The sequence below is a fragment of the Saimiri boliviensis genome, chromosome 16, assembly GCF_048565385.1.
Source record: "Saimiri boliviensis isolate mSaiBol1 chromosome 16, mSaiBol1.pri, whole genome shotgun sequence".
Lineage (NCBI taxonomy): Eukaryota > Metazoa > Chordata > Mammalia > Primates > Cebidae > Saimiri > Saimiri boliviensis.
In genome coordinates, this window is record NC_133464.1 from 82,035,223 (window position 1) to 82,048,769 (window position 13,547).

Genomic DNA, 13,547 nt, shown 5'->3' on the forward strand with positions numbered 1-13,547 from the left:
CAGGGACACAAGTGAGAAAGCTACTAAACGGATATGGCGTGAAGGGGCGGCAGGTGGCCCAATGGTGTGCTGAAGACAGAAAACTGGACCATTTTCAGAGGCATCCAGAAGGCTTTAGTAATGGATCCACAGAGGATGTGAACATGAAATTCACAGAAGATAAAGAAATGGCTAATAAGCATATGAGAAGATGTAACACAGAGTCAACCTTTCATCAAAAAAAAGTAATATTCAGGACTGGGGAAGTCCTGGTAAGAATATAAACAAGTTCTTCAGTCTTTTAAAGATTAGGGGCAATATAATTGTACTTTCAAATTTTAAAATTCACATTCTCTTCAATAAGAGCAATTCAGCTTCTAGAAATTTATCCTGCAGAATTACCTGCACCTAAGTACAGGGATAACCATGGCAGTACTGTATGAGCAACAGTAATGGGCAATTTACGATGCACTTACATTTCAGAATACTACACAACTATTAAAAAGAATGAAGTACATTTTTAATAATGTCAGTGTGTCATGTGCAGTACAACTCTACATATACACAAATACTTGCTATCTGAGCATTTTACAACCAGCATGTATTGTGTGTGTACTTTCAAAAACCAAAGGAAAAAGGGGAGGAGGGAGATTTCAATGTGATTCCAATATGCATTCTGATTAAAAACCATCCTATTAGAAATAATGAATATTCCCCTTACTTTTTAAAAGATGTATGCTGACAAATTCAGGGATGAAGTGTTGTAGTATCTGTAACTTTCTTTACCACGGTTCAGTCTCCAAATCTACCTATCAACATGTACACAGGACGTACAAGTGCGTGCAAACCAAACAAGAAAGAATACGAACCGTGGTGAATCCAGGCCCCCGCTACACTGGCCTACACTAAAATCCTCAGAAGCTGCCCAACTGGTTCCTCCCTCAGGATGATCTTAGGCTTTGCTACCTAGAAGCCTCCTCAGTTCGGAAGCACGCCACCTGGCCTGTCCCCCACCCTCCGGTCCTCCCCACCCAGCAACCTCCCACTGTCGAGCTAACTTCCGCTCCCCTCCCTTGGATCCCAGCCTGCACGATGCCTCCTTAGAGAGGCCTTCCTCGACCCCTCACTGCGTGTACGCTGTCGCACCACTAGGTCATCTCAGAGTGCTCTGTACTTCTTCACCACACTAACCGATTGTGTAACTATATATTTGAAACTTCATATTTGTGTAATTTTTAATGTTTATAAAGTATCGAACTGAAGGAAACAAAGTTCAAAAACAGTGGATTTTGTAATCCTCAAATTTTCTAAACTAATTTTTCCTTCAGATTTGTCAACTGCAAATTGAATGTTACTTGGGTTTCTAAAAACCTGAGAAATAAGGAATATCTTTGCTTCATTTCTATTTTTGTACAAAGCAGACCTACATGAACACTTTGAAACCTCTCTCCCACTTTCTGCATTTCCAAGGGCTGCATGATTATTTAATGCCTGAGTCCTTCACTATACTGTCTTCTCCATGAGGATGGTAATCCTGTTTTTTTCCACCACTGTTTATCCAGCATTTAGAAGGCATTCAACATCAAGTCATTATGTAAGTGAATGAAAGAAATTCTTATCAGAAAGGTACGTGTTTGAGGAATGTAGAATGGGACAAAACAGCCCAGGAAATAACAAGTGATTTTAAAGACACAATATCCATGCATGAAAATTGTTTCCCCTTCAAGAAGAATGGCAAAACATTAAACAGTTTTGCAGAAAGCATCACTGAGAAGGCACACCTAGAAGGCCTTCTAGAAAAATAGGCACATTTTAAGGGCAGGTAAGTCCCAGCATTTTTCCCTGTAACTATAAAAAAGCATGAGGATTAAGACAAACATGCTTTTAAATATTAGTTGCTTTTCCACTCAAAAGATTGGTATCTTTCTTTTTTCTTCACTTGAATAATCTGTAAAACCTAACAACTTTTCCAAGACATCCCAATTAAATCTCCCAAAGCCATGAGCACAAGAGGACTGTGTGAATGACCGAGTCCTTTGCATCCTTTCCCGGAATCCAGCCATGGTGACTTACAGCAGCACAGTCTGCAAACCGCTCGTGTTCCCTTCCCTTAAATGTTGTTTTCGATTTTCAAATTCTCCTTCAAACCACACTGTCACTCCTACTGGGCCAACATACCTCAATGCCTCAAAACCCTAAGGCCACCAACTCACAAAATGCTAAGCATTTCTCCTAACTAAAGTGCTCTAATCTGTCAAGCAAACTGGATGGTCATTTTAAAATATAGCTGACATATATAAATATTGCTAAATACTTGCCCTTAGAGAATTATTCCTCTCAGTGGCCTAAATTCAATTTCTGGGCCCCAAAGGGACAATTTTCAAAACACAAATCCCGTAACCTGTGTAGAGTGGGTTTCTCCTTTGAAGACTGCTTGTAATGTAGCTATTTCTCAACCTTCAGACTTAGAATTCTCTTCCTACCCCTACCCCTTAAAGGGAGGTTTATCTTCAATAAATCCTATCCCCTGAACATGCAAATCACATGTGCTTCTCCATCCCATGTAAACATCTCACCAAGATTTTAATTACAGCTAGAAGGCAACCCAACAATTAAAAATGTTAAAAAGACAAAAGTACATCATTGTATCTGATATGGAATGCTGACTACTTTATAAAAATTTCAGAAAGCAGGAGAGAAGTTACTAAAACATGGTAACAAAAACAAAGTTTAGGAACTACTTTTGTTAAAGCAAAGCAAGTGCTGGAGAACAAATCAGTTAGTATTGACTGGAAAATAGTTTTACTGGGTTGGACGGAATTGTTGGGATCTTTTTGTGAGAAATGCAACCACAAAAAAACTTCAGCACTGTAACCAACATCTCAACCATTTAAATAATTTATTATTTCTAAACAAGAGTCACCTTTAAACATTAATATGCACATTTCCCATACTAAAATTATTTACCTTTTGACGCCTTTTCTCTTTCCTTTTGTCTTCTGTGTCCTGGAGCATTTTTTCTTTCCAGAGGTCAAAGAAATAGGAAGGATCAGTATAGAACTTCAGCCCGTCCTTCTTGTCATCTCTGCAAATCAACGTATTGTAAGTTGGAGAAGAAAAGACTGTTAGAAACTTTTACATGTAGGGTAACGTTGATTTGAACGCATGGGATTATAACATCTACATGGGGCACTTAAACCATCCTACACATATTAAGTCTTTAAGTTTCCTTATTTGAAAAAAATGTGAAAACATAAAATAGCAACCTGTTGTAGAATGATTAGGTTAAAAGTACTCTTGCAAATTTAGAATCAAGTATAGAAAATTGCTCTGAAAAAAAGAAATCAAAACATGGCTCATATTCAGCAATTTATAATACCTCAATTATTTCAGGAAAGTTTTTGTTTACTCCAACATGGGGCTATACAGAGAGACGGATGGATTCTTAGTAAATACACATTCACTTCTACCCTGCAGCTTCAATATCATTAGGATAAAAATTAAGTACTCTATCCCCTTTTCTCAGTAAAGTTTGCCCAACATCCATAAGTTCCATTTTGAAAGAAACAGAATATTTATGGGGCATAAATGTGAGGAAAAACAGTGATGAACTATGTATTTTCAAACTGGAAGCAACCTACACAGAAACTTTATTCACTTGTAGCCCTTTCATTTTAAAGCACTGTCACAGATAATTACTGTGGTCTAGAGAATATTTTAAGTCTTCAAATAAGTAACTCATTTATCATAAAACCAATGATGCAGCTAGCAGAGGTCCAAAGCTGTCCTAGGAATCAACAGTCACGATCAAAACCAACACGATACAAAGTAAACACTGTTTTCTATTAATGCTTTAAAAAGTATCTGGCTCGAAGACTACCTTCAAAAGGAGGAAGAACATTTTATATTATTTCCTATCAGTATTTCAACAAGTCGTTAAGGAACACAGAGGAAGCAAAATCAGTTAAATGAGTATAGGAGAGTTTATGCCCAAACAGTCAAAGAAGGCTAACTGAATTATTCAGAAGGAAAAAAAAGGTCGGTCATTAAAGCCCCTGCTATGCCATCTCCTGGTGTCTTAAACCATCAAATACCAAGGCTTGGGTGCCTATGTGGCTATTTTAGTCACTATGTCTGAAAATCACTGAAGAGCCAGTAAAACTCACACTATACCTTAATCTTTGACTATTAATGTCCTTCCTTTCTTTTCCTAGTTTCCTAATTGACAGGCATCCTGTATAATACAGATTTTATTAATAACATTATGAGAAAGAAAATTTGTTTCCCTAAGATACCAAGGCCTTGCATATAGGCAGAGGTCTAGAAAAAGCTGCAACATTTAAGATGTATACGATGTACATTTCTTTTCTAAAAAATGGAGCCAGTACCTTAGTGAAAGTAGGGACTCAAGTAAGCAAATGTTAATCTTGACAAGAATATAAACAGATATGTTCTTTTAAAAAATTATTATTATACTTTAAGTCCTGGGATACATGTATAGAATGTGCAGGTTTGTTACACAGGTATACATGTGCTATGGTGGTTTACTGCATCCATCGACCCATCATCTACACTAGGTATTTCTCCTAATGCTATCCCTCCCCCTGCCCCCCATTCCCCAAAAGGCTCTGGTGTGTGATGTTCCCCTCCCTGTGCCCATAGGTTCTCATTGTTCAACTCCCCTTTATGAGTGAGAACATGCGGTGTTTGGTTTTGTGTTCTTCTGTTAGTCTGCTGAGAATGATGGTTTCTAGCTTCATCCATGTCCCTGCAAAGGACATGAACTCATCCTTTTTATGGCTGCATAGTATTCCATGGTGTATATACGCCACATTTTCTTTAGCCAGTCTATCACTGATGGACATTTAGGTTCCAAGTTTTTCCTATTGTGAACAGTGCTGCAATGACCATACATGTGCATGTGTCTTTTTAGTAGAATGATTTATAATCCTTTGGGCATATACCCAGTAACAGGATTGGTGGGTCAAATGGTATTTCTAGTTCTAGATCCTTGAGGAATCGCCACACTGTCTTCCACAATGGCTGAACTAATTATACACTCCCACCAACAGTGTAAAAGTGTTCCTATTTCGCTACACCCTCTCCAGCATCTGTTGTTTCCCACAGCTTCTAAACACTTAATTTTTCAGTCACTTAGGCTGGGGCATAGTGGCCCAGGCCTGTAATCCCCGCACTTTGGGAGGCCAAGGAGGGTAGATCACCTGAGGTCAGGAGTTTCAGACCAGCTTGACCAGCCTGACCAACACGTTGAAACCCAGTCTCTACTAAAAATAAAAAATTAGCCAGGCTTGGTGGCACATGCCTATAATCTCAACTACTTGGGAGACTGAGGGAGGAGAATCGCTTGAACCTGGGAGGCAGAGGTTGCAGTGAGCTGAGGACAGGACATACCACAAGGGATTGAGAGACAGTGTATGAAAGAGGGACATAAGACAGGAAGTGACAGCAAGTATGGGAAGAAAGTGCTGAGCTGGGAGAAGGCAGGAGGGGTGTTTAGAAAAAGCGTTTTTAGTTGGTGTCTTCATATTATGTTTTGCACTAATATATTTTCCTTGGAAGTCTGGTCCTGATAATGTGTCCTACCTACGATTTTCCAGTAACAGAAGGTTAATTTGTTGATTTTCACCCTTCAAAACCCCTACCACTACAGAATACATTTTTTCTGAATTAAATAGTGAATGTCTCTGCAGTGTTGAGACAGGTATTTTGCTGCATTATAAACGAATTATGCAGTTACTTTCAAACTGACTTTGAATCTAAAGAACAACAACATAACCACACACAATACTGTTATACAATAATGTACTCACTTCTACTTAAGGGAGCTATATCTAAAAGCTAAAATCAGAGCTCACATTTCTATTGTTAAACGTATCAATATGTTGAAAAACTAAAACTTTAATAATTATGTACCAATGAGTACCTTCAATGCAATTACTGTTTTCAAAGTTTGAAGCAATTCTGAATCTTAACCCAGATGAGCCATCAAGGACAGTCCCAAGCAATGCATCAGTTTGCTCCCAGTTCTGCCCAGCTCTCCCCTCATCTCTTAGGAAAGGCTCTGGCACACAAGAAGCTATACCTGTACGGGGTCAAGATGTTCAGAGGTGGTGGCTTATCACTCTGGTTGTAAATATCAGCAACAGGATTCGGAATGCTGTTCTTTGAAACCACCTGCTGGTCTTGGACTGTAGAACTTTTGAAAGCTTTTTTCATGTTGATATCCTGTAGTGAGACTATTTAGAGAAAATCCCCCAAGTTGAGTTATATAGAAATATTTTTAACTGTTTAGAAATAAGTACCATTTGACTCACAATCAAAAACACCTCCTAGAACAAGCAAATAATATTTTTTATTGTCCATTTAAAACCATGCTTAAATAGCAAGTGAATTCCTTCCCTTTCATAGATAACAGCTATCACTATGAAATGAGGTTAAATTATGTTTTTTTTTGTAGTAATCTAATTATTTCACAAAATTTAATATTAGAGTAACATTCTTTATTTAAATAGCACATCTCAGAAACCACACAGGAATATAGTTATGAATGTAACAGGCATGTAAATGCAAAGATTTGAATATCCTAAGGAAAACATCATTCAAACAACATTAGTTTAAATATAATGCACGTGGGAAATAATTCTGCAAAAATTACACAAATGGAAATAACACATTAAGTTTTTCTGAAATGAACATTAGGAAAGATGGCAAAGCTTTTCAACATGCATCTAGCCCCAGAAATTAAGTAGCTTAATTGATGATACAAAATTACACTAAGGATTCAGAAAACCAGGGCTGGGTAAAGTTCTTTCTTGTGCTTATACAGCACATTTCATTTATTAATTCATCTGACTTTCATCAAACTTTTTGAGGTGGACAAACTAGGCTATTAATCTACCTTCTCAACCACTGAAGCTGAGATTCAGGAATGTTAAAACTCCAAAAACTCCAGCAAAAAAAGTGGCAAGACCAAAATGGAATACAGACTTCCTAAGTTGCAGGCAAGTATTTTGTCTATGGTAACATCCATGGCAAGGAAAGCAATAAGGTGAAATCTTGTTTGGAAAAGGATTTTAAAGATATAACATGTACTATAAAATCTCATAAAATTTAATCTATAGATTAATCTTTTCCAGGGTAAGGTTTATCATAAGCATTCTAATGGCAATAGCCAATAAAAAGTTGAAGAAAGATGAATAGCTATTAAAAATCACTTGTGATACTAATTTAAAACGTGAATGATTGGTTTAAGATGTTGAGAATTCCTTATTGGAACAGACCAAGTAATAGTTATTGTTGGAAAAGTAAGAATGTCTCTATAATGGATATTAAAATTAATGTTCTACATTTTTGTTATATTTGTAATTCACTAATCAAATTTTGACCTTTGAAAAAGAACTGAACATGAAATAACGTATCTTTTTTAAATAATGAAAAATGAATTCCACAAATAACTAGATTTTTTAAAAAAATAAAAGCATTATTTCTTACCAATACTACTCTATAGGTATAGGACAAAAATCAGATGCTAGTATCTTTTTAAAGCAACAAGAGAAATTGTTAACTGCCATTATTTAAAGGTAAAACTAAATTTTAACCTAAATATTTTTCTCAAATATGAAGGGTATATTTTGTACTTTTAAGCATATTTTCTCCAGCTCAATCTGGGTCTTTCATTCAAGATACTGAAAGTAAAATTTTAAAAAAGGAATTGTTGCTAGTTTTAATTTTGTTGAAACTGACAATTTCAGGGTATTTATCATCAAGTGACTATCAGTTAACTATACAATGCTTGTCAATATTAACATTATTTTAAAACCTGAAGCCTAAAGGCCTTCAGCAAATGCTATTTCTGAGAAGGTTAATAAAGTTTTTACATCAGCAGAATCACTAAGATTTTACAGGCATCAATCCTAACAAAAGCACCAGGTGCTCATACCTTCCCTGTGTCACACAAGGTATGTATAACACTGTCTCAGTTGGACCGTATCTCTAGAGTGATTCTGTAATTTTTAGTTAAGAAACTATTTTAAAAATAACTATCAGTAACCTAAACTGGGATTTCTAATTTGTTGAAGCATTTAAAACAAATACTATACTTGTTATATTTTTTAAGAGTATAGAGAGGAGGTCGACAAGATATGAATCTTTTCATCATGAATTAACCCAAAGTTGAAGGGTTTTCCCTCACTATTCTTCTAGGAAAAGACAAGATGAAATATCAGCATACCACCCCAAGGAAAAAGCAGTAATTACACTGCGATTAATTACTACCATCCTGTCAACATCACTTCTAGCTCACTGCTTTCAGGCAATTACCTACCCTCTTCCACTGTTGAATCCAGCTGGGTGACTTTGACAGCGAGGCGATCAATTCTGTCTTGAAGAGAATTTGCTCTGATGTAGAAGTTGTTAGCCTCATTAAACAACTCACCAAATATGTCTTCGGCATGTTTGCCTATAGAAGAAAATGAATGGAGAAAGCCATCTGTTAGGGAGCTGATGAGGCGGCCCTCACACATCCTCATCAGTGCTTACTCCTGTCAACACGTGGGATTTTGTGCAAACAAGTATGAAAATAAAGTGTCACAGTCCAAGGCCTTTAGAACTTCTGATGTTTATTAGAGATACTCATATAAATGTAAAATTGACTCAGAGTTGAAGAATTTTAAAATATCCCAGATAATATAGAATCTTTATTGCTACATGAGCTATGACTCAAGTTGCTTTCCACTAACTGCACCTTAAGTTCTCATTTTTCATGCTTTAAGTATAAATACAATCTCAGGAACCAAACTTTCACTTTATTCCCCAAGATAATTCAACTATCATTTTGGCTTTTAAATCTGGGATTTTATCTCATTTACAATCAGAAACATTAGATATCTTATTTGTGCCTAACACTTTCCAACGGCATTAAATTCTTCTAATTAATATTTTGAAATCTAGGTATATAGTGCTGACTTTCACACTGTCTATAAACGAAGATTTTGAATTCTGAGTTAAATTTTTCTGCATGGCTCATTTCTACATTCCTCTGAGTGCTAGATATAACTCTCACTTTTCTTAAAACGTAACATTTCTGAAAATTTAGCAAGCCAGATAAGAATCATTATCTGCTTAACACTGAATTTCCAAGTCCTGACACATTAAATAACTGCCTACTCTAAGTGTGCAGGGCACATCTCACCTTAACTTTTCTGAAGGAGATAGCTACCACTCTTTTTATTTTCAGTCAGTGTATCATGAGGTCAGGAGTTTGAGACCAGCCTGGCCAACATGGTGAAACCCTGTCTTCACTAAAAATGCAAAAATTAGCCAGCCGTGATGGCATGTGCCTGTAATCCCAGCTACTCAGGAGGCTGAGGCAGGAGAACCGCTTGAACCTTGGAGGCAGAGGTTGCAGTGAGCCAAGATCATGCCACTGCACTCCAGCCTGGGCAACAGAGCAAGACTAAAAAAAAAAAAAAAAAAAAAAAAAAAAATGAGAAAGAGAACCTGAACCTCTCAGGAAGAAAACTTGATTAAAATTAAGAATAACTCTTTTAAAGTTATTGTGGTGTTTTATATTTTATACATTGCTTTCACAGCTGCTTTCTGTACTCTTTGCTATAATCTATGAGACCATGAACTACGTCTGTTCAATGTTTTAGCTCTAGCCCTGTGTCATGCTTCCAGCACACACCTGTTCAATGAATAAGTGAGCCTGGGAGGTAAACAGGAAGTTAATGTTTTCATTCTTTGGCTGACTAAACTGAGGATCGGAAAGGTGATCTGTCCAAATCCCATGGCTAGTACGTGGCAGAAATAGATGCAAAAAAAAAAAAAATATATATATATATATATATATAGTCTTCCAACTTTCCAACTTTCAGTTCTCTGCTTTTACCACATAGCTCCCTGGACTCCCTTAGCTGCAATCTTCATGAATTATTTCATGCCATGAAACACTCAATAATTTCCTATCTACTTAATGAAAAGGACTAAAATATTTTACTGCTTAAATGGTTACACCCAGACACTGGGAATGAATTCTTATGCATTTAAAATTAGTATAATTTCATAGATTCTAACTGAGTAACTGTTTTAACAAGAAGAATTTCTCTTAGAAAATAAGAATATATCAATAAACACATACCCCATCCCCCATCAAAAAAGAAGAGAAAACCCCAGATTCCAGCTTCCCGCTAAGCACTAAGTTGTTTCTCTTAAAGCTCAATATCCATAGCATGGTCTTCTGGGTTTACCTAAAATTCTGTTGACAGTTCCCTCTCTCATAATATGCAAAATGGTTCCACAAAGGCAAAAAATAAATAAATAAGGCCTTCACTCACACTATATGCATTTTAAAATACTGTAACCAGCTGTGACATCCAGAATTAATGTTTGTTTACTGCTTTACGAACTCTTTCCTGAGCTCCAGACTTGTTGTCTAATTAAATACTGAACAGCCCCATGTTGGTGTCTATTAAGATTCTCAAATCTTGTACAAGTTGAAACATAATTCCTTTTCACCTTACCTCAAACCTGCATCCCATGTTGAAAAGCATCCACTATTCAAAATGAAGCCCAAGCCAGAAATGGTGTCACCATGACAGCTCCCTCTCTCTACCGGTAACTTAACACCAATCTTGTCCCTTCTACACCCACTTCCATCTTGCGCCAGACCCTCATTTCTCTCCTGAATCATACCAATAGCTTTTAGATTCACCTCCCACCCTCAAATTCATGCATCGCATTGCTGCTAAATGATCTAACTGAAAGAACTGGCTATGGCATTCCTACTTAATTTCTTTACTGCTCCCCACCATTTCAAGATAAAATCTTATAAGCCCCTTGGTATGACACAGAAGGCCTTGTGCACCACACTTCATTTTTTCCCCAGTTTTTTAAAAAGTAATTTCAACTTTTATTTTAGATTGAGAGGGTACATGTGCAGGTGTGTTACTGAGTGACACTACAGTTTGGGGAATGAATGGTCCTATCACCCAGGTAGTGAACATAATAACCAAGAGACTGTCGGCCCTTGCTCTCTCCCTCTCTCCCCATCCAGCAGTCCCCAGGGTCTATTGTTCCCATTTTTTATGTCTATGTGTACCCAATGCTTGGCTCCCACTTTTAAGTGAGAACATGCAGTATTTGGTTGTCTGTTCCTGTGTTAATTCTCTTAGGATAATGACCTCCAGCTGCATCCATGTTGTTGCAAAAGACATGATTGCATTCTTTGTTATGGCTATGTAGTATCCTGTGATGTACCACATTCTCTTTATCCAATACACCATTGATAGATACTCAGGTAGATTCCATGTCTTTCCTATTGCAGACAGTGCTGTGGTGAACATACGAGTGCATGTGTCTTTTTGGTAGAATGATCCATTTTCCTTTGGGTCTATGCCCAGTAATGGAATTGCTGGGTGGAATGGTAGTTCTGTTTTAAGTTCTTTGAGAAATCTCCAAACTGCTTTTCACAGTGGCTGAACTAATTTACATTCCCTCCAACAGTAAGTAAGCATTCCCTTTTCTCTGCAACACTGCAACACCTGTTATTTTTTGGCTTTTTAATAGTAGCCTTTCTAACTGGCCGCACCTGATTTCTGCCCTTGTTTGGTGCTCCAGTCAGAATGCACTACTTGCAGCCCTACACTTATCCTACTTCCTCACATTCCATCTGTGCTTCTGCACAGCTGCTCCGCTCCCTCTGCCTCATGCATGGGCACCCCCTTCCTCACTGTAATAGCTGACACTCCTGAGCACTCACAGGGGCAGACCAAAGCCTAAGGGTTTTACCTACCTCTTCATTTCCTACTAATCTCCTACGATTTCAGTCATTTTAACAGTTTTAATAATGATGACACTTCCTCTCACCACTCTCTTTCATACCCATTAGGATGGCTACTATTTAAAAAACAAAACAAAAATGCGGAAAAGTGTTGGTAAGGATTTGGAGAAATTAGAACTCTGTGCACTGCTGGTGAGAATGTAAAACGGTACTACTGCTGTGGAAGTCTGTGTGGTGATTCTCCAAAAAATTAAACATATGATCCAGCAACTCTACTTGGGTATATACCCTCAAAGAAAAGCAAGCAAGGATGTGAAGAGACACTTGCATACCTATGTTCACAGAAGCCTTATTCACGGTAGCAGACCCAGAGGTGGAAGAACCCAAGTGTCCATCAACACATGAATGGATAAACAACATATGGTATACACATACAACAGAGTATTATTCAGCCTTTAAAAGGAAGGAAATTCTGACATATGCTACAATATGTATGAACCTTGAGGACATTATGCAGAGCAAAGTAAGCCAGTCACAAAAAGACAAATACTGTATGATTCCACTTACCTGAGGCATCTAAAGTAGTCCAATTCACAGAGACAGACAATAGAATGGTGGTTGCCAGGGGTTGGAGGAAGAGGGAAATAGGGAGTTCTTTAATGAGTGCAGAGTTTAATTTCTGCAAGATGACAACATTCTGGAGATCTGTTGCACAACCATGTACACACAGTGGTTAACACTACTTGCTACAGTTCGGATGTTGGTTGCCTCCAAATCTCATGTTGAAAGGTGAGCCCCAATGTTGGAGCTGGAATGTAATGGGATTTGTCTGGATCATGGGGGTGGATCCCTCATGAATAGACTAATGCCCTCCCTGGGTGCGTTCTTGCTCTATTAGTTTCTGTGAGAGCTGGCTGTTAAAAAGAGCCTGGCAGCACCTCCTGCTCTTTGCATCCTCTCTCTCCATGTGACCTCTGCACCCACAGCTACCCTTCACCTTCCCCCATGAGTGGAAACTTTCTGAATCCTCACCAGAAGCAGATGCCGGTGCTATGCTTCTTGTATATGCTGCAGAACCATTAGCCAAATAAACTTCTTTTCTTTATAAATTACCGAGCCTCAGGTATTCCTTTATAGCAACAAAGACATTACTGGACTGTACACTTAAAAATGGTTAAAGTAAATTTAATGTTACGTAAATTTTATCAAAATTAAATTTTTTAAAACCTAGAGATAAAAATCATAAAAATCTAGAATTCTGCACTGAAAAAAAACCTCCCTCTCCCCCGCTCCTCACCCTACACTCTCTCTCTCTCTTTCCTCTACAGCAGAGTGTCCCCAGAGTACCCCATGCTGCTCTGTCCTCTTCCCTTTCCCCATTCTGCCCAACCCCACACCAGTCCTGTTTTTGCCCTATCACTCTATGAAAGGGCTGGCCCAACTCAGCAGACCATCTCTCTCTGCTAAGTCAAGGGCCAGTTCTAGGCCTCATCCACCCAGCCTCTCCGTGGCATGGCCCAGTGTTGACCGTGATACCCAGGCCAGGCCTGCTCGCTGAGAGCTTGCAAGTGCCCTCCCGCCTTGCAGGCCCTCAGCTCCCTCTGCTGCTTCCTCCATTCCCAGACTCAAAACTCTACAGGAGCCCAGGGCTCAAGGTCTTGGGCTTTTCCTTATTTAAAAAAAAATTATTTATGCTACTTAAAAAAAAAAGCTAATTACTTCTGCTTCTAAATCTAGTGTTTTAATATTTCCAAAAACTCCACTTTTA

At 37.9% G+C, this 13,547-nt stretch overlaps 1 protein-coding gene across 6 annotated transcripts in view; it reads right to left on the reverse strand.

Annotated features, from left to right (window-relative positions):
• The window catches only part of WASF3 (WASP family member 3), a 121,443-nt gene that overhangs the window by 13,967 nt on the left and 93,929 nt on the right, over positions 1-13,547 (reverse strand). For all 6 annotated transcript variants that reach the window (XM_039473336.2, XM_039473335.2, XM_039473334.2 and 3 more), the window contains 3 exons: positions 8,324-8,458; positions 6,083-6,236; positions 2,947-3,064 (listed from right to left, as the gene is read on the reverse strand). In XM_039473336.2, the coding sequence (XP_039329270.1) occupies positions 2,947-3,064; positions 6,083-6,236; positions 8,324-8,458 (407 nt within the window). The remainder of the gene's footprint in view (positions 1-2,946; positions 3,065-6,082; positions 6,237-8,323; positions 8,459-13,547) is intronic.